This window comes from Oryctolagus cuniculus, chromosome 1, assembly GCF_964237555.1.
Source record: "Oryctolagus cuniculus chromosome 1, mOryCun1.1, whole genome shotgun sequence".
Taxonomy (NCBI): Eukaryota; Metazoa; Chordata; class Mammalia; order Lagomorpha; family Leporidae; genus Oryctolagus; species Oryctolagus cuniculus.
This window is the reverse complement of record NC_091432.1, coordinates 116,959,651-116,982,075: the sequence shown is the minus strand read 5'-3', so window position 1 is coordinate 116,982,075 and position 22,425 is coordinate 116,959,651. Positions and strand designations below refer to the sequence as shown.

General features: G+C 39.0%; 1 protein-coding gene across 2 annotated transcripts; it reads right to left on the bottom strand.

Annotated features, from left to right (window-relative positions):
* Positions 1 to 9,675: 9,675 nt before the first annotated feature.
* LOC103349087 (olfactory receptor 8B3-like) lies at positions 9,676 to 15,445 on the bottom strand. Of its 2 annotated transcripts, none has more exons than XM_070065361.1 (2): positions 12,773 to 13,688; positions 9,676 to 9,695 (listed from the first exon to the last, which is right to left on the bottom strand). In XM_070065361.1, exons 1-2 carry the CDS (start codon positions 13,686 to 13,688, stop codon positions 9,676 to 9,678), a joined length of 936 nt encoding a protein of 311 aa, XP_069921462.1. The 2 variants fall into 2 exon arrangements, with proteins under 2 accessions (XP_069921462.1, XP_069921456.1); XM_070065355.1 differs by lacking the exon at positions 9,676 to 9,695 and adding an exon at positions 15,426 to 15,445 and having other exon boundaries at positions 12,756 to 13,689.
* Between the last annotated feature and the right edge of the window lie 6,980 nt (positions 15,446 to 22,425).

Here is a 22,425-nt window from a genome sequence, read left to right as displayed (position 1 = left end):
AAATAATTATTATCACTTCCCAAAGTAGAGTTTTTCTCAAATTTCCCTTGATGTTAGTCAAAAGGCTGAGAAGAGATTCAAATTTCATATTTAGTGATATAAAACCTATAAAATGAAGTATACAGAAAATACATATAAGTGTAGAAAATCTGAAATTATGATTCTGAGAGTTTATCCTAGCTTTCGTCTTATTTAAGAAGCTTTGTTAATTGTTAAAAACTCAGAGATTCAGAACATGGTGCACAAAATAAATACATATAGGCAATGTAGAATGTGAAGTTCAACTACAGAACAGCAAGTGTAACAACTCTGCCTGTGTAGTTAGATGCATACAGTGCTTTTATATGAAAACTCAATTGCTGGAAAAGTGGAATGGTAAGATGAAGAAGTGAAAACATGGACAAAGTTGTCCTTCTCACCGCTCTTCATTTACTCATTTGCTTTAAATCCTTCCCTACTAATAAAATCAGACAAAAGAAATTAATAATTTGGTGTTACCAATAATGCAGGATGGAATTTGCTAGGGTGGGCCCCCAAGACACCTTCAAACTAAAATTGGGAAACCTGGGTCTGTGAGAGTTTGGCTACTGTCTTGTCACTCAACAAAAGTTATCAGTCTGGAAATGTGATAATTCTGAAAATGCAGAGGGCATTTTATTATGAAGTTATTGCAGCCCTTGTGCCCACTAATGACTTGGAATATTCTCTGAATTCATTTCAAAGAGAATTTCTGGCCAGCGGCTCAATAGGCTAATCCTCTGCCTGCGGCACTGGCGCCCCAGTTTTTAGTCCCGGTTGCTCCTCTTCCAGTCCAGCTCTCTGCTGTGGCCCTGGAGTGCAGTGGAGGATGGCCCAAGTGCTGGGGCTCTGCACCCTCATGGGAGACCAGGAGAAACACCTGGCTCCTGGCTTTGGGTCAGCACGGCCATTTCGGGAGTGTACCGACGGAAAAAGGATGACCTTTCTCTCTGTCTCTCTCTCTCATTGTCCACTCTGCCTGTCAAAAAAATAAAATAAATTAAAATAAAATAAAATAAAATAAGAGAATTCTTGGCAACAATCCTGATGTTTTGGATTTCAGGAAATAAAAAGATAGTATAGCTTTTTATATCCTTGAATTTAGCTTAAGACATGAGGACTCATGCTATGTTAATATGCAAGCGCTGAGCCAGAAATTCTGCCTAATCTCTTATATGTGAATTTAACATAATCAAACTCATGCAAGGAAGTAGTATGCTTGATGCCAGAAGTCAGGGGAAGGGGAAATCATGTAGGGTTGGTTATAGTTTACCAAGTTTCAATTATACAAGATGATTGATTTCTGGAGGTCAAATATATAGCAGTGCAACAAGAGTTTTATTTTTCTTGTTACTATTTGTTGAACTGTTTACCTAGTGTAGGGTTAATCTTATGAGTATAAGCATTTGAAATTAGATCATTATAACAAATAAGAGAAAGAATAGGAGAGGAAGGAGTAGGAAGAATAGGTGTGTGGGCAGGAGGGAGGGTATGGTGGGAAACATCACTAACTCCTAAAGCTGTATGCATAAAACACATGAAATATGTGTACCTTAAATAAAATTTAAAAATTACTCTATTAATATATGTTATATTTTCTAAGAAGATAGATTTGTAAGCTGATATTCTCAATAATGCACAGACAAAATAAAACACAACAGAGAAACTGCCTTTGGGGTGACAGATATCTTTTTTTTTTTTTTTTTTTTTTTTTTTTATCTTTTATTTAATGAATATAAATTTCCAAAGTACGACTCATGGGTTACAATGGCTTCCCCCCCCATACCGTCCCTCCCACCAACAACCCTCCCCTTTCCCACTCCCTCTCCCCTTCCATTCACATCAAGATTCATTTTCGATTATCTTAATATACAGAAGATCAGCTTAGTATACCTTAAGTAAGTATTTCAACAGTTTGCTCCCACACAGAAACATAAAGTGAAAAATAATAGATGATTTTTTTAAAATGATGATGAAATCAGATCAGACCTATTGTCATGTTTAATCCCAGTGAGAGTCAAGTTGGGAATTGAAAATTTCTTTTTTTTTTTTTTTTTTTTTTACAAAAGATCAGTTTAGTGTACATTAAGTAAAGATTTCAGTCGTTTGCACCCCCATAGAAACACAAAGTGAAATATACTGTTTGAGTACTCGTTATAGCATTAAGCCTCAGTGTACAGCACGTTAAGGACCGAGATCCTACATGAGGAGTAAGTGCACAGTGACTCCTGTTGTTGACTTTACCAATTGACACTCCTGTTTATGGCATCAGTAATCTCCCTATGCACCAGTTATGAGTTTCCAAGGCTATGGAAGCCCCTTGAGTTCTCCGACTCTTATCTTGTTTAGACACGGTCATAGTCAAAGTGGAGGTTCTCTCCTCCCTTCAGAGAAAGGCACCTCCCTCTTTGAAGACCTGTTCTTTCCACTGGGATCTCACTCACAGAGATCTTTTTGCCAGAGTGTCTTGGCTTTCCATGCCTGAAATACTCTCATGGGCTTTTCAGCCAGATCCGAGTGCCTTTAGGGCTGATTCTGAGGCCAGAGTGCTATTTAGGACATCCGCCATTCTATGAGTCTGCTGAGTATCTCACTTCCCATGTTGGATCACTCTCCCCTTTATTTATTCTATCGGTTGGTGTTAGCAGATACTAGACTTGTTTATGTGCTCCCTTTGACTCTTAGTCCTTTCATTATGATCAATTGTGAACTGAAATTGATCACTTGGAGTAGTGAGATGGCATTGGCACATGCCACCTTGATGGAATTGAATTGGAATCCCCTGGTATGTTTCCAACTCTACCAATTGGGGCAAGTCAGCCCGAGCATGGGGGTGACAGATATCTTAATATACTTGATCACTGCGACTATGTCACAATGAGTACATATTTCAAAACATGAAATTGTGTACCTCATATATATATTTCCATGAAAATGCCAAAAAAAGAAGATGTTAATGTGAACAGAATCTAAACTCACCTTCCAAGGGGAAGAAAGCCTCAGTGCTTACGTATTGCTATTCCCTCTGTGGTCCTGCTGGGACCCGTGTCAGGCCCTGTGACTGCTTTCTTTTATGTTAAGAGGATACAGCATAGACTTATTTTTTCTATTATGTTATAAGCTTTCAGAGCTGCTGGTCACAATTCATGATTATAATCTTTGCCATTTCAAGTACCAGGGGAAATTAAGCAACCTGTGTCATTAGGACATATGCCTCTTGATGAGACACTAGGAGATTTAACTTGAGTTTAATGATGCAGTGTGCTTGGTGATAAGTAGGGTAAAGACTTGCTCATTCTCTCATAGGGAACATATTCTAGGTAATAATAATAATAACAAATAAAGGAAGAGACTATAGATATACATCAGATCATGATCTGTCTTTATCTGCTGAGTGATTCAATACATTACTCAGGTCATCACTTCACTCTCAAGATTGTACTTCTCCCAAGGAGGGGCCAAACTTAATCTTTCTCCATGATCTTCAACTCTGTAGGGAAATGGATTTTTCCCCCAATTTCTTCCCACATCTTTAACAAAAATGTTTCTTGAGGTCTGTCTTCCTGTTTTTTTTATTCTTTGTATGATTTTAAAAAAAATTTATTAAGAGGAAACAAGTTTCACATATTTCATACATACAGTTTTTTTTTTTTTTTTGACAGGCAGAGTGGACAGCGAGAGAGAGAGAGACAGAGAAAAAGGTCTTCCTTTTGCCGTTGGTTCATCCTCCAATGGCCACCGCGGCCATCCGATGGCAGGAGCCAGGTGCTTCTCCTGGTCTCCCATGGGGTGCAGGGCCCAAGCACTTGGGCCATCCTCCACTGCACTCCTGGGCCACAGTAGAGAGCTGGACTGGAAGAGGGGCAACCGGGACAGAATCCGGCTCCCCAACCGGGACTGGAACCCGGTGTGCCAGTGCTGCTAGGTGGAGGATTAGCCTGGTGAGCCGCTGCGCCGGCCCATACATAGAGTTTTAAGAGTATAATGATACTTTCCGTCTTACTCTCCTTCCATCACTCCCAACCTTCCTTCTCCTTTTCTTTAAATTTTTACAATGTCATGCTTTCAATTTTCTTTATAATCACAAGCTTAACCATCCACTAAATAAAAGTTCAACAAGTATCAAGCAGAAAAACACTATTCCTCTAGAATATAGCCAGGAGCAATAAACAATAATCAAATCTCAAAATGTCCATTCTGCTCATATACATTACACTTTTTGTATGCTGCATAGTAGTTATAATTCGGGGAAACATATGATATTTGTCTTTTGGTGATTGACTTATTTCACTTAGCATGAAATGACTTCCATAACTCACTTCAGGTGTTATCTCTCTTGGCACATTTCCAAAATATCTTTGCATATGTTGCATTCCGATAGAAGTTTTTACTCCTTAGAACTTAGTGTAAATTTATATCTGAGTATTCTGTTGATTCTTTAGATGTGATGTTTCAGTAGTGAGATCACTGGTTTCTTCTCCCCATTGAAAAGAATGGGACCTATGGAGTTAGAAGGTCTGTGCTTGAATCCCTGTGCCTCTCACAAGATAGTTAACATTTTCATACCTGAGGTTAATCTTTGCAAAATAGGGATGATATAAATAGCATCTTTTTACTGGGTTATTGAGCTAATTAAAACAAAACATTCCAGAAAAATATTTGGAATGTGCTGGCATTTGGCAAATGTTCCCCTGTCAGTTGTGAAGATCAGTGGTTAAGAACTGGGAGAGATATTTATTTTCATAAAATCATTTTAAAGTTGAAAATGTCACAGGCACTAAAATTTATGCAGGATGTTAAGTGAAATTCTGCAGTTTTCAGCATATGTAAAAGTTAAGACATCAACCTCAAAGAATAGAGTAGAATAGTGTGTTTCCAAGATATGAAAGGTGGGGGTAGGGGGAAAATATAACTCTGAGAGGGTTTGTAACAGGGATTAAAATACAGCTAGACAGGAAGAACTAGATGTTTTTTTCCTCTCTAGCATAGTCAGGTGATCACAGTTTGCAACGAAATTATTATATTTCATAAAGCACTCGAATAGGAAGTTGTCAAAGGCTCCAAACATAAAGGCATATTAACGAAAAGGAAATGCTAATCTCCTAATTTTATCAATATACATGTCAATGATAGGTTGAAATGTCACATTGAATCTATGAATATATGCAGTTACAATATGTGAGTTCAACAGAAAACATTTAAAAATCAGAAAAATGAATTGAATACACCTACTCACCAAATACAGCTTAGTCTAACTTCAACATGTTCAGATCACTTTAACAGCCTTCAGCTGTATATCCCAAGAGATGACAATACTATATATCCCTATCTCAGAAAGAAAAGCTAAAAATATGATTTGTATTTAATGCACATATTTCATACTCTTGTAAGTCACAAACTTACGACTTCAACATCATAAATTGGAGATTGTCTGTTTTGATGTTCTTATTGTTTCTGCTGTTTACTCCATCAAAACACTCATCATCAATGTTTGTCTTTCATGTAATTAATGTGTTCCCTGCTAAACCATAAGTATCTTGCTGTAAATGACCTACAAGTTTCTAATATAGATTGATTTTGTCATTTAAGTACAATACAGTGTACAGCATAGGCACTCATTAAATATTTATATAAATCCTGTTTTTCTTTTGCTAAAATTTTTCAGAATTGTCTCCATATTTCTCACATGTTGAACAATATGACAATAAACATAATGACTTCCATTGCTTTCTCACAGCCACCTCATAAATATAGATACTGATATTGTTGTAAGTGAACTACACTGCTGAACTGTGGTGTTATCCTAACCACTGTTCTAGCATTTCCCTACATACACACTACTATTTAATTCTTCACACCATTGCTATCACAGGCTCTGAACAAACAGCTTTGTCCTTCCAAAATTCAAGAACTTTCAGGAAAAAAGATAACAGCATGATGACAGAATATGAGATCCAAAGTTTCAAAACCTTATCTCAGGAAAGTTAGCTAGCAACTACCCATATACAAGAGTACCTTAAAACCAGCTTGGGAAACCTGTGAGGACAACAGAATGGAATAAAGTCTTAGAAAGGGCAGGGAAATAAAATTCTTTGACAACATCATGCTTCTCCTCTGCTAAGTTGGCATGATGCCTCACAAAGAATATTATCCATTACCAAAGTTTCTGCAAATGCAGCATTTGTTTTCAACAGGATTCCAAGAAGTTTCCCCAAAGCCCACTCCGGTCCTACCTCATATGGAACCCAGTAGTTAATTATACAGTTGTATCACCATGGATCAGGTAGAAATAAAGCAATCACGTAGAACACACAGTGCCTAGTGCACACATCTGATCTGCTTACTTCCTGAAGTGGTGGCTGCATATGCCTGGCTTGAATTCCAAAACAGTCAACTTTCAGCACTCAGGGAGAGAGATGCATGGCACCACTCATTGCAACAAAGACTGGGAGTTACTTTCGCCTCACCAAAATATATAAATACTTCTCAACACAGTCTCAAAGCCCACCTGAAGTTACTACATATACTGGTAGGGAAAATTCAATGGAATATTTCTAAAGAGGCTAACAGTTGGTGCAGTTCATCCTGAATAGTGACTCTGCTTGTTGCCTGGGCAACCCTGTCCAACTCAAAGACATGAAGAATAACACCAACATGTCCTGAAAAACACTGTCTCCAAGTTCAAGTAGAGAGTACTTCAGTGCTCTTTTCTCAGATCTTCGAAATTGCTGAATTAATTCTTCCAATGGTCACACCAGCCTGCAGAACCCAGTTTCCCCACCAAAATTCACACCAAAGGTCGCATTCTAGCTGTCTAGAGAACCCCAAGTCAAGCTTCTGTGGGTTTGTTGTCAGCCTTTACACAAAGAATCTCAGACTGTATTAATAGTGAAGTCATTTACCAACTGAGAAACCCCTTAAAAGTTTGGAATTAATGACTATTACTCCAAAAGACATGCTCTAATACAAGGACATAGTTTTGTAAAGAATAAGAATGTAATGATATTTCTAAAAGAAACAAGAAACACTCAACAATGGACCCAAAAGAAGTAGAGACTGATGGAAGAGCAGGCAAAGAATGATTACTTCTCTTAAGTTGGTTGATTGGACTACAAGAATATACAGATAATTTTTTTAACTTTTATTTAATGAATATAAATTTCCAAAGTACAGCTCATGGATTACAGTGGCTTCCCCCCCGCCATAACTTCCCTCCCACCCGCAACCCTCCCCTTTCCCGCTCCCTCTCCCCTTCCATTCACATCAAGATTCATTTTCAATTCTCTTTATATACAGAAGATCAGTTTAGCATATATTGAATAAAGGTTTCAACAGTTTGCACCCACATAGTAACACAAAGTGAAAAATACTGTTTGAGCACTAGTTATAGCATTAAATCACAATGTACAGCACATTAAGGACAGAGATCCTACATGAGGAGTAAGTGCACAGTGACTCCTGTTGTTGACTTATCAAATTGACACTCTTGTTTATGGTATCAGTAATCACCCTAGGCTCTTGTCATGAGTTGCTTGCAAATGGAATATGTAAAAATGAGAACTTTAATGAGCAAATCAAACATTTTGGTATAGAAACTAGAAATATCAGTGGTTAAGGAAACAATGACTGAATAGATAAATGCACTGGAATGCTAAAATAGTAGACTTGATGAAACTCAAAAATAATGAGAAATTAAAGTAATTAGAAAAAATAAAACAAAAAATAATTAGAAAAAAAATGAAAGAAAGCCTACAGACATTATGGGACACAATCAAAAAGGACCTGTTCATACAATAAGGGTTTGAGAAGAAGAACATAAGAGAAGTAAGTACATTTAAGGAAATGATTACAGAAAACTTCCTTAATCTATGCAAAGATACCACATCCATGTCCTAGAAGAGAAGATGTCACCAATTAAATTTGATTCAAAGAGGAGTTCACTGAGATGCATAGTGATCACTATGTCCCTAAATCTGTATATATGAAATACATGAAACTTATATAATTTAAATAAAATTTTTAAACATCAAGACAAAATAATTCTGAAGAAACAGAAATGAAAATACAGCTCATGCAAAGCAGTCTCAATATAAATTATTACCAGATATCTCACCAGAAATTCTACATGTCACATGAGTGGAAAGATGTTGTCATGATCCTAAAGAGTGGTGGGCATTGATACAGCAGCTAGGATTCTGCCTGGATTGCCTCTGTCCCATACAGGAGTGTCTAGCTTTGAGTTCTGGCTCCACTTTTTGTTCTAAGTTCTTGATAATGTGCGTCCTGGATAGCAGCAGGTGATGACCCAGGTACTTGGTTCCCTACCACCCTTGTGGGAGACCCAGATTAAGTTGCAGGGTACCTGACTTCACACAGGTCCAGCCATGGCAAATGCATACATTTGAGGAATAAACTAGCAGGTACTAGATTCTCTCTCTCTCTCTGAAGTATTTCTCAAGAAATACTGTATGTGGTGCATGTGAAATATTCAGACTTGCTCTCTTGTTACCATGTGTAGTTAGGACATAGGGAAGGAGGTAAGTGAACTGCAGGGTATCCCATTGGAGAGTTACTGTGATGCAAAGGTGAAATAAACGGGTTGTGCTGTTTTTAGCTCTCCTTTATAATTAAAATCTTCTGTAACTTAGATCTTGTCCATAGGAGAAATATTTCTTTTTAGTAATGAATAATTACCACTTTTAATTATTACATTACCCGTAGGTGTTCATTAGCTGGTGTATTTAAAAAATAAAAATCCAGACTTGGTTACTCACCTTTGGAAACAAATACAATTAAGTTCTTCACTATTTATTTGTGGAACTGCCTCTTCAAATGGTGCTGCCTTGACTTATACAAATTGCTTTTGAGCTTTTTAAATTCATTTTCTAAAAAGATTGATAGTATGGAACATAATTTTAAAGAATGTTTATCTTTTTTGACTGTAGAACAGCCTTCATTTGTATTTGGAGCTCTTCAAATGAAAGCTTAGTGATCTAGTTGAATCCAATTTTGACCTCTTCAAATAGTGATGCAGCCTTGCAGTATCTTTAAAGGATCCAAATGACCTATACCTTGTTTTCTCAAATAGAATTTTACTTGATACAAAAATTAACTGTAGCAAAAGAAGCCAAAGGAAAACCTGAAAGATTCCCCCAACGAAGTTAAACTATTTTACATAAATAAAACTTGTTGAATGAAATACCAAGCATTTGATCTTGGAGCCACTGTGTAGGGACTGAGAGGTCATTTCAAATCCTAAGTCATGAATGCAGCAGCACTGAATATCTAAAAATAATCAAAGGGCAAAGAAACAACTTATTCTAAAATCCCCAGTATTAAACATTGGATGGAGATTACAACAATGGTAAAAGAATGTATATTTTGGCCGGCGCCGCAACTCACTAGGCTAATCCTTCACCTTGCAGCGTCGGCACACCGGGTTCTAGTCCTGGTCGGAGCGCCAGATTCTGTCCCTGTTGCCCCTCTTCCAGGCCAGCTCTCTGCTGTGGCCAGGGAGTGCAGTGGAGGATGGCCCAAGTACTTGGGCCCTGCACCCCATGGGAGACCAGGAGAAGCACCTGGCTTCTGCCATTGGATCAGCACGGTGCGCCGGCCGCAGCGCGCCGGCTGCGGCGGCCATTGGAGGGTGAACCAACGTCAAAGGAAGACCTTTCTCTCTGTCTCTCTCTCTCACTGTCCACTCTGCCTGTCAAAAAAAAAAAAAAAAAGAATGTATATTTTATGTTTTTTTAAAAATATTTAAATTAATGTATTGCATTGAAATTTGTCAGAATAAACATATTTCCCTATTTTCTTAAAAGAATAATGTCTTTTTTTTTTTTTGACAGACAGAGGAAGACAGTGAGAGAGAGAGAGACAGAGAGAAAGGTCTTCCTTCCATTGGTTCAGCCCCCAAATGGCCGCTACGGCTGGTACTGCACTGATCTGAAGCTAGGAGCCAGATGCTTCCTCCTGGTCTCCCATGCAGGTGCAGGCGCCCAAACACTTGGGCCATCCTCCATTCCCTCCCTGGGCCACAGCAGAGAGCTGAACTGGAAGAGGAGCAACCAAGACAGAACCCAGTGCCCCAACTGGAACTAGAACCCGGGGTGCCTGCGCCAAAGGCATAGGATTAATCTAGTGAGCCATGGTGCTGACAAAAGAATAATATTTTAACATCCAATTGTTATAAGTTATCAGAACTGTTTTAATTACCATATGCTCCTTTCAGATTATCATTGCTCCCTGTCTGCAATAGGAGATATTAATGCCTTCAGTTCCATGTGGGAATAGAATTTGAGCCAACAAAAAGATGAGTGATTCTTTTTTTTTTTTTTTTTTTGACAGGCAGAGTTAGAGAGAGAGAGAGAGAGAGAGAGAGAAAGGTCTTCCTTCCGTTGGTTCACTCCCCAAATGGCCACTACAGCCGTACAGCCGGCCTGCTGCGTTGATCCAAAGCCAGGAGCCAGGTGCTTGCTTCCTCCTGGTCTCCCACACAGTGCAGGGCCCAAGCACTTGGGCCATTCTCCATGCCTTCCTGGGCTACAGCAGAGAGCTGGCCTGGAAGAGGAGCAACCGGGACAGAACCGGCGCCCCAACCGGGACTAGAACCCAGAGTACCAGTGCCACAGGTGGAGGATTAGCTTAGTGAGCAGCGGCTCCGGCCTGAGTGATTCCATTTTTTAAAAATCTTCCTGTCTTCTGGGCTTAAGCACTCTTTATACTAAATAGCCCTTATTTCTCACTTTAATTTATAACCCTTCATGCATCCATCGCATTCCATGATCTTCATGATTTTAGGATCATTGTAAAAAGGATTTTTAATTTTATCATCACACTGAGTTTCAAATTCGTCTTCCTAATTTCTTGTCACTCACTATTTTATGTTGGGAACTTGCTTTCCTCTAACTTCCTGATTCTTCACAAATGAAGTCTCTGTAGCTCTACAAACCATATTAATGTGTGGATGCCCTGGATGACAAGTATTATTTTTTAATCATTTTGCACAGTACAATTGAAGAAAACTACAGGACTCTTAGGACAGGAGTCAAAGTGAGATTAAAATGCTATTTAGGTCATCATTGACCATCCACAACGTACAAAACTCTTGTTTACTGGTTATATATGCCTTTAAGTTCTGGCTAAGAGTTTCATTTGTTCCCAAATTCCTATTACGGCAATTTAAATACACTGAAAATACATTTTTAGCAAAAATTTTAGATCGCTACTTGAGTCAGCATTTCCCGACTTTCTAACCCAACAGGCCCTCCCTTTCTCACTCAGAAAAAAGTCATCCTTAACATGATGTCCTGTGTGTTCTTCCTCAGAGGTGGAAGCTACAAAAGAGGCCTCAATAGAAACATGGAATGTTGATCACTATAGACTAGGAATGATGGGAGAGACACAGAGAGTTAGGATGAAAAACAAAGGGGAGTGTGATATGTGGATTGAGACAAACATAGTAAAGTAAGCTGTTAGTAATAGGGAGACCTGGAGGAGGCTTCTGGCTCCTTGCTCCAGCCTGGCCCAACGCTAATCATTGTGGCTGTTTGGGGTGTGAACCAGCAGTAGAGAATCTCTCTCTCTCTCTCTCTCTCTCTCTCTCTATTTCTGCCTTTCAAATAAATACACAAGTTTTTCAAAAAGTGTATTTTTTGAGATGTTGGAAATTACTTCTTTCTCATAAATGAATTAAAAGTAAAAAGTGCACAGGTCTTCCAAGGAGAAAATCAGAATTTCTGTGGTTTTCCTTGTATGTATTATAAGAAAGGTAACCAAAGTTCTTAGGAAAAGCAAAGCACATAAATTAGTAAAATTAGATATTGTGCTCTTTAAAAAGTTCCCATTTGATATCATAGTCTTATTAATAAAGTGATATGAAGATTGTAATATAATTATGAAAAGGGTCATCATTTTTTCCAGTTACAAAGAAGAAAATGAAGATCTTTAGTTAAATTCATGTGTCTTCCAAGAAAAAAAAACCACAGCCAACTTCCAAAGTAGAATGCTTTCATATTTAGTGAAATAAAATCTATATAATGAAGTATACAGAAAAAATACTGTAAGTGTGGAACATTTGAAATGATGCATTGACAGTTTATTCTTGCCTTTGTCTTTAAATAGCTCTAGATGTTGTTAAAGACTCTGAGCTTCAAAATCTTGTCCGTACAATAAATCCATATTGAAAATATAGTACTTACATGTCACCTATACAATACCAAACGTAATAGTTCTGCCCTAAGAACTTTAATGCATACTGTTTACAACTGCAAAGTGGGTTCCACTGGATATTCTATGTAGAAAGGTATATATTTGTGAATGACCAACATCTGACAGAAACATATTCCAGCTCAGTGGAGATGAAAAGACAAGTTGAAACATGTCATTGAAGTTATGCATCATTGCAAGTGGTAGATAAGAACCAATGGAGTAATGTCAACCTGGTATGCCTTTGCTACAAAACATTCAGCACTCTTGAAGACAAATAAACTTTCTACTGACAATGAAAAGTAAGAAACATTTTTTTTTATTTAACTCCACTAATAAACAGGTAAAATAGTGTAAAAGGTGAGGCAAGTAAAAAAAGCTGCTGGATAAAAAAATTGAAACCAAGAAAGGGGAAAATTTCCTTTGTCTTGATAATAAAGAAATAGAAAATGAAACCTGCCCTAAAAGTGTGTAATATAATGCAGTCTCTCTGTGCTCCAACAACATACACAGAAACATGGTGTTTCTAATTAAAACTTTATCCTACTCAGTGTTTTTCTCAAGGCAATTTTAACATCTTTGTTCCTCAAACTGTAGATTAGTGGATTCATCAGAGGAACCACAGTGGTATAAAAAACAGAAGAGACTTTTCCCTCATCCATTGACCCAGCAGAAGATGGTTTGAGATACATGAATGCACCTGATCCAAAGAACAGAGAAACAGCAACTATGTGGGAACTGCAGGTGCTGAAGGCTTTGGACCTGCCCTCAGTGGAGCTGATGTGCAGGATGCTTGAGAGAATGAAACCATAAGAGAGAAAGATGGTGAGGCTGGGCACAATGATGTTGATGCCCACCACGATGAAAATCTCTACTTCATTGACATAAGTGTTGGTGCAGGAGAGCTCAAGTAAAGGAATCAGATCACAGAAATAGTGGTTGATGGTGTTTGCATCACAAAATGTCAGTCTGAGAATACATCCAGTGTGGGCCATCGCGCCAGCAAAGGCCATCAAGTATGAACCAAGCATAAGGTTGGCACATACTTTTTGGGACATTGTTATATTGTATAAAAGTGGCTTACAAATGGCCACATAGCGATCATAGGACATTGATGTCAGCACATAGCATTCAGAGATAATAAAGAAGCAAAAAAAGAAGAGCTGGGTCATACATCCCATGTAAGAGATAATATTCTTCTTTGATACGAAGTTCAGCAGCATTTTGGGTGTAAAGACAGAGGAGTAACAGAGGTCTATGAAGGACAAATTAAAGAGAAAAAAGTACATGGGAGTGTGAAGGTGTGAATTCAGCACAATTAGAATAATCAGGCCCAAATTTCCCAACACAGTAACTGTATATGTGACCAGAAACAGGAAGAAAAGGGGCAACTGGAGAACTGGCTGGTCTGTTAACCCCACCAAGATGAATTCAGTCACCAGAGAGCCATTTGGGTGTGCCATTCTTCTCCAAGGGAACCTGTAGACACAAGGAAAAAAAATGCTTTAGAACCCCACTCTTTGAACAGTATTTTCTCACGCAAGTGTAAGGTCAAAGTTGAGAATGCCTGAGATTACCCCAACATGAGCCCATCGGGTTTGCTTTTGCGAATACCCTATTGCCAAGTGATGGGCCTTCTCCTTATTGGAGTCTTAACACTTAAGCAAAGCAAAGTGAAACACCAATGCACTCTCCTGTGTGAGAGAAAGTCACCAGTTTCATATGCAAACATGTTTCTAACACCAGTTTTATATGGAAAAGTCAAGAGTTAAAAAATGAAGAAGGGCAGGCCCGCACAAAGTGGTCCTTCTCTCCTCTCACCATTTTGTCATCTGCTTGAAGATCCTTCACAACCAATATAATCAGTCAAAGAAATTAACAATTTTGTACTACCAGTAATGCAGATAGAATTAGCTAGAATGGGTTCCTGAAACAAATTCTAATTGAAACTAGGGAACCAGAGTCTATGAGAGGTTGGTTACTGCCTTACTGTCAGAGAATAAGAGTTATGAATCTAGAAGAGTGAGGGCTCTTACCATGTAACGGGAGTTTACTATTAAGGTATTGCAAGCCTCGTGCCACTATTTTCTCTGAATAGTCTCTGCTCTCCTGTCAAAGAGAATTTTCTGGCACAGTCAGGAGGTTAGGATTTCAGGAAATGGAAACCAAATGGTGCTTCTTAAATCCCTGCATTCAATTTAAAAAATGAAGACATCATATAAAGTTAAAATGCAAGATATAGAAAGAGAAATCCATCATAATCTCCCTCAAATGAGGGTTTTATTGTAGTCAAATTCATATAAGCTGTGAGTAGGATGTTTGTTGCCTGAGGTCAATGAGGGGGGGAATCAGATAGGTAGGTAAAGTTTCAATTATGCAAGATGAATAATTTTTAGATATCTTATATACAGCAGTGTATCCATAATTAACAATAATATATTATTATATTTGACATTTTCTAAGATTATACATAGGCAAATTAATTTCCTCAGTACATGTACAGACACAAATTCATGAAAGAGCCATCTCCTAAGAGGTGATGGATAATTTAATTAACTTGAACACTGTGATTCTTTCACAATGTAAATATACATATATGTATATATAAACATGAAGTTGTCTATCATATATCTTAGAAATATATATGTAAATTAAATAGGTGCCTATATGTACAATTTGTGTCAGTGATATCTCCATGAAAGTGTCAAGAAACAAGGAAGGTATTAACGTAAAAAGAATCCAAAACTCACCCACCACAGGAAGAAAATGCTAAGGCTTCTTTGATGTTGTTATTCACTCTGGGGTCCTGACATGTCCCATATCAGGCTCTGAGGCTTTGCTTCCTTTGATTCCTAGAGGATGCAACATAGAGTTATTTTTTCATATTTTCTGAAAATCTTTCTGAACTTCTATCTCAATTCCTGATTATAATTTTGGACTCTCGGGCAAGAGAAAAATAAACAACCATGTTATTGGGACAGTTACCACTTGATGAGATACATGGAGATTCAAACTAATCTAATAACATGATGCCCTTGTTATGAGCAGGCTAAAGACATTTTCACTCTCCTCCCAGGGAAGAGATTCTAGGTACAAAAGGAAAATGAAGGGACTGTGTTTTCATGAGAGACCCAATAAATTACTCAAATGTTTGCTTCACCTTAGGGAATGTACTTCTCCCATGGCAGATCCAAAATTACATTCTCTCCATCATCTTCATCTCTGTAGGGAAATGGATTGTTTGTGATTTTTTTCACCTTTCTTCCTACATCATTAATGAAAATATTCCTAGGGGTGTTTCTGCCTGCTTTTTCATTTCTTTACCTAAAAATTTTCAGGTGTTGTCTCACCAGGAATATTACCAAAATGACTTTTCTTTTGTTGTATCCAGTTAAAGTTTTTACCTTTAAATGCCTGGTGAAAATTCATTTTTGGAATTTTTAAGCAATTTTTATTTATATAAGTTAAACAGATGCCATATACTTCATATATACAGATTTAGGAGCATAGAGAAGATTCCCACCCTACCCTTCCCACCACCCAAGTTCCCTCCCCCTTCCTTTCTTAAACTTTCTTTTAATATTTATAATGATACACTTTCAGTTTATTTTATAACCATAAGATTAACCCTCCATTAAATAAATAATTCAATAAAAAGTAAGCAAACAAAGCACTGAAAAAAAAAAATACCTAGTGGGGGCCAGCCCTGTGGCAGAGGGGGTAAAGCCACCACCTGCAGTGTGGGTATCACACATGGGCACCGGTTCAAGTCCTGGCTGCTCCTCTTCCTGTCCAGCTTTCTGCTAAGGCCTGGGAAAACAGCAGAAGACAGACAAAGTCCTTGGGCCCCTGCACCCGTGTGGGAGACCCAGAAGAAGCTCCTGGCTCCTGGCTTTGGATCGATGCAGCTTCTGCCCTTGCAGCCAGCTAGGGAGTGAACCAACAGATAGAAGAAGGCTCTCTCTCTCTCTGCCTCTGCCTTTCTGTAACTCTGCCTTACAAATAAATGAATAAGTCTTAAAAAAAAAAAGCTAGTAGAAATTCCTACTCGAGTATACTGTTGTTTCCTTAGATGTGACATTTCCTTAATGAGGTTATCAATTTCTTCTCACCATAGAAAAGAATAGGAAAAGTGAATTTAGAAGTTTTCTCTAACATTTAACTATAATACTTGAGGCAAGTAGTGAACATTCCATCCTTCCTTTGGTGTTAAGTATGTTTTGAATATTATGATAGGACACAGTAACAGTGGGGGTCAGACATAGAAATCTTGGGGAGAAAAAATACACATATGAAATAAACCCAGTATTTTAATAAAGTAGAACTGTTATGCTTTCTATTCACTTAAACTAAAAGAAAGAAAAAATAACCACCAAAAAAAAAGGTTATGCCTTTTTTAATAGAAATCCAAAGCTGACGTGTTCAGTCCTATCAGCGAGTGTCTCATTTCAAACATCATCACTTTAATGTTATAAATCATACTTAAATTTTGTAAAGTTAATTCCTCACAAAAATTTGAAAGTATGGAACTAAGTTTAAAGGTTTATATTTACTGAAAATGGAGCACTCTTCATTTGTATCTTGGGCCTCTTCAAATGAAATATTAGTGAACTGGTTAAATCTACCCTTTTGTCCCTTCAAAGAGTGATGAAACATTTCAGGAGGGGATGTTATTTGCAGTACTTGCAAAGGGTACCAGATGACAGACACATGCACATTGTTTTCTTATTTAAATAGAACTTTATTTGATATAGAAAATAATTTTATCGAAAGAGACAGCAGAAAAGAAAAATCAAATCACACTATTTTATATACAGAGATTTCAAGATTGCAGAACAGGAAAGGACAGATTGCCCTAGGCTAGGGAAAAACAGTTAAAAAAAAAAAACTGGAGATATTGCATTCTCAGGGGAGAGCTGGAGGGAAAACTGCAGTAAAGATCCCGTGGAAGGAGAAGACACTGTGGATCTGCTATAGGTGCACAGCAATGAGCATGGACACAGCACACAAACCGAGCAGCCCAGTGGAGAAAGCTCCAGCTATGGAGAGCAGGGTGAGCTCAGAATGCCATGGCACATGCCACTGGTGATAGAGCCAGAGGGAGGGCATAGAGGACTACACTGTCTTTGAGTCTGGCCCATAGCTCTGAGGGGAACAGGCTGCCTGTTCACCTAGGGAAAGAAAGGGGCATATTTCTCGCTTCACATCACTCCCACAAAGGCTCCCAGCAACCAGCTGAGAGAAGGCAGGTGCCAGTCTGGACATAAGTAGATAACAGCTGCTGCAGATCTTGATTGTGTGCCCAGCAACTGGTGGGGACAGACGCTATCTTGTCAGTAGAGACACCAGCAGTAGCTAGGGTGCATGCACCCAGCAACAGACAGGGAGAATGAACCATTCCAACATTAGTACCAGCTGCAGAGACTCTCCCATGTGCACAACAAGCAGCAGAGAGAAGGCTCGATTGTGAAAGGAGTAGGGCTACAGCCAGCAGCTATTCTGCATGCATGTGATCCAGGGATTTTACCAGAGGGAAAAATCTGTGCTTCCCATTGACAGAGTCTGGCTGGGAGGATTGACAGGAGGCTGGAAACCCACATGTGACTGTAAGGTGCTCTCAGCCTCTCAACATATGACAAGCTCTAGGGCTCAAACTGCCTAGGCAGAGCGTCCAAGGCAACTGGCACTGGGAACATCTCACCATCTCAGTGGATGGGACAGGCTAGTGGGGTAGAGTGGATCCTCTGCATCCTGTGGCTATGGGAGCCCTGTGTGCTGAGACTATGAGAACCCTGTGACTGCATGAGAGGGCACCAGGTGCAGCTGGGTCTCTTGGCAATCACTGTGAGAGATCCCTGATTGCCTGGGATAGGTTATTGCAGGGGCATCTGTGCTCATACTGAGGATTGCACAGGACCTTTGTGCGGTTCATGCAGAAACATGCATGAGTATGGCACCAACTGAGGGCTAACACCCAGGCATTGATCACCATGAAGGAGAGGAGGTGAGGGTGGGATTTTGCAAACAGACATGAGCATACTCCCCCTTCTGTTAACAAGAAATCCATCACGCCCAACTTGGCGTGATGGATTTTTTTTTTTTTGACCGTGGCAAACACCTGCCAGTGGCTGCTTTATCCCCCCCCGCCCCCACACACACCCACAGGCCCCAGGTCCAAGTGGTGTCTCAGCCAGGCGCTTGGGCCTCGCTGGAGTTGAGGCACAGCAGCTGGCTGAGGCTGGCCAGGCGGAGTCTGAGCAGCGTCTCCTCCTGGGTGCGCAGCATGTGTGCCAGGACACGCAAGGATTCACTCTGCAGCACACTCAAGTAGAAGGCTAGGACGGCAAGAGCCAGGCAGGTGAGCACCAACTTCGCCAGCAGCGGCAGGAACCCTCCCCGCCCCACGGCCACACACGGGGCCGCAGCCAGCCTCTGCTGTCCAGGTCACTGATGGACTCTGCTTGGTGCAGGCACACCTCTTGTAAGTGGTTGGGGGCCAGGAGCCCCTGCTCCTCTGGCTTGGCACTAATGCCACAGTGTCTGGCCCCAACCAGTCGTCTTCCCCGGCTCTGTCTGCCCCCTCTCCCGCCCCTCATCTCCTGCCTGGTCCCCAGCGTGGCAGGGTCAGCCCAGTCACCAGTGCGCTGCCCTGTGCAGCCCGCGCTCTGCTCGCGCCTCAGAGGTGTGCGTCCACCTGTTGCGGCCCTTCCTCCGTGCCCTCTGGGCAGGGGCATGCCTTTATTTATTTATTTTTTTTTACGTTGTAAGCTTTTATTTAGTGAGAAAGTTGCATAGGAAAGTAAGAGCTTTATTTAGGACAGAGAGGTGAATTGGGGTTCATACCGAGCACCAGGAACCAGCCACGTGGAGTATCCAGGATATCACCCTGGATACTCACCCCACCCTGGAGAACTGACCAGAGTTTCCTGGCCATGCTCACCAACACCTCTGGGTATACAGACAGAACAGACATTCCACTAAGCCATAGAGGCATAATTCAAAGATAACAGCCATCAGAAGAAAAGAAAACAAGCATTTCCACAAATGTCTAAAATAAGCAAAGAAATTCAAGAAATAAGAATAAGGAAGACACCATGAGCCCACCAAAGGAACACAGCAACATCTTCAATATTAGAATGTGAAAATGAAGAGATGGATGAAATGCTTGAAATGAAATTCAACAGATTAATCATGTGATTACTCAGAAGCAAATCCATGAATTAAAGAAATTCATACATAACATGAATGAAAAATTTTCCCATGAAGTTAAAATTTTGAAGAGAAATAGAAAATTAAGTATTAGAAATGAAAAGCCTTAATAACAGATCTGTTGAGAGAAAAGATAGGAAATGAGCTAGAAGACAAATCTGGGAATTTTTCAGTCAGACAAAAGAAGAAGAAGGAAGAGGAAGGGGAGGAGAAATTTGAAAAATTAAAAAGAGTGTTGGAGATTTATGGGGATATTATCAAATGACCCAACACATGGGTCTTAGGAGTTCCTGAAATAATGGAAAGACAGAATGAATTAGAAGACCTGCTTAGTGAAATATTATCAAAAACTTCCTTAATTTGGAGAAATAAAGAGACATCTAAGTACAGAAAGCACATAGAAATCCTAATAGACATGACCAGAAAAGATAGTCACCATGGCAAACTTTAGTCAAACTTTCAACAGTAAAACATAAAGAAAAGATTCTAAAATGTTCACAAGAGAAACACCAGATTACTTTCAGAGGATCTCCAATTAGACTCACAGCTGACTTCTCATCAGAAACTCTCCAGGCAAGGAAAGAATGGAGAGGCACAGTCCAAGTCTTAAGAGAAAAAGCTGTCAACCTATAACACTGTACCCTGCAAACTCTAAATTATGAATGGAAGTAAAATAAAGACCTTCCTTAACAAACAAAATTAAAAGAATTTGTCACCACTAAACCAGTCTTACAATAGATGCTTAAGAATGTGCAACACAGAAAAACACAGAAACATAGTCATCACTAAGAAATAATGTGAAGGCATAAAATCTCTCAGTAAAAGTACAAAGGACATCAAAAGTAAACAATGGGAATATTTATGGAAAAATGACAGGGCCAGGGGCTGGCGCTTTGGTATAATAGGCTAGGCCTCCATCCCAGCTGCCGGCATCTCATTTGGGCACTTGTTAGTGTCCCAGCAGCTCCTCCCTCAATCTAGCTCTCTGTTAATGGCCTGGGAAAGCAGTGGAGAATGGCCCAAGTACTTGGCCCTCTACACACAGGTGGGAATCCAGGAGGAATCTTCTGGCTCCTGGCTTCAGACTGGCCCAGCTTTAGCCATGGCTGCCATTTGGGGGAGTGAACCAGTGAAGGGGAGATGTTTCTCTCTGTCTCTCCCTCTCTCTCTGTAACCCTACCCCTCAAATAATTTTTTTTTTAAAAAAAAGGAAGGTCCAAATCATTACTTATCAATACTAATCTTGAATATAAATTGCCTAAATTCTCCAATTAAAAGATACAGACTGCCTCTCTGGATAAAAAAAAAAAAAAAAAGATACATCTATTTCCTGCCTATAAGAAGCACACCTCACCAACAAAGATACATGCAAACTAAAAGTGAAAGGATGGAAAAAGATATTTCATGCTAATGAAAAGCAAAAACAGAGCAGCTGTAACCATCCTAATATTAGACCAAATAGACTTTAAAACAAAAATTGTTAAAGAGTACAAGACACTATGTAATGATGAAGAGATTAATTCAAAAGGAAGATGGGACTTTGATAAATATATTTACACCTAATGTCAGGGGCACCTGGTTATTTAAAAGAAATGTTAATGGATCTAAAGAGAGATATAAACTTCAATACAATAGTAACAGGGGACATCAACATCCCATTTTCATCAATGGACAGATCAACCTCACAAAAAATAAATAAACCACAGAGCTAATCATCATACGGACCAATTGGAACCAATTGATATCTACTGAAGCTTTCATCCCAAAGTTGCAGAAGACACATTCTTCTCATCAGTGCATGGGACTTTCTCTAGAACAGACCGTATATGAGCATATAGAGCAAGTCTGAGAAAATTCAAAAAAATCAAAATCATTCCATTCATCTCCCCTGACCACAATGGAATGATGCTGAAAATTAACAACTCAGGATCTCTGAGTCAGTGGGTCTCTATGATCAGTGGGTAATAGAAGAAATCAAAAAAGAAATAAAAGAATTTCTATAAATGAGTGAAGATTACAAAAAAAAAAAAAAACTTATGAGATACGGCAAAAGCAGTGTTAAAAGGGAAGCTTATAGTAATTGGCACCTGCATTAAGAAATTGGAATGAGTTATCATTGCATCTCAAGGACCTAGAAAACCAACAAGAAACCATACTCATAATCAGTAGGAGGAAATAATTAATTAAAATTACAGAAGAAATAAACAAAATTGAAACTCAAGAACAATACAAAAGATCAGTGAATGAAGACCTGTATTTTTTTGAAAAAATAAACAAAATTGTTCCATTTAACAAAAAAAGAGGGAGCAAACTCAGATCAATAAGCACAGAAATTAAAAAGGAAATGTAATAACACATAACATGGAAATGAAAAGAATCAGCAGGAATTACTACACACAGCTGGATGCCCACAAACTGGCAACCCTGAAAGAAACTGATAGATTTCTAAACACATACAATCTCCTCAAATTGAGTGATGTAAATAGAAAACCTAAACAGACCAATGGTCAAGACAGAAATTGAATTAGTAATAAAGACCTTCCCAACAAAGAAAAAAGCCCATGACCAGATGCCTTCACTGCTGAACTCTACCAGACATTTAAAGAATAACTAATTGCAATTTTTCTCAAGCCATTCAAAACTATTGGAATGCAGGGAATCCACTCAAACTCCTTCTATGGATTGAGCATCACCTTATTTCCTAAACCTGACAAAGAAGCAACAGAGAAAGAGAACTACAGATCAATTTCCCTGATTAATATAGATGCAGAAATCCTCAACAACAACAATAACAGCAAAAAATACTAGCAGATGACCCAGAAGCACAGGCTATCAAAGTCAAAATTGACAAATGGGATTACATCAAGTTGAGAAGCTTCTGCAATGCAAAAGAAACAAAACTGAAGAGGCAACCAACAGTATGGGAGAAAATATTTGAAAACTATGCACCTGATAAAGGATTAATATCCAGAATATATGAAGAGCTCAAGA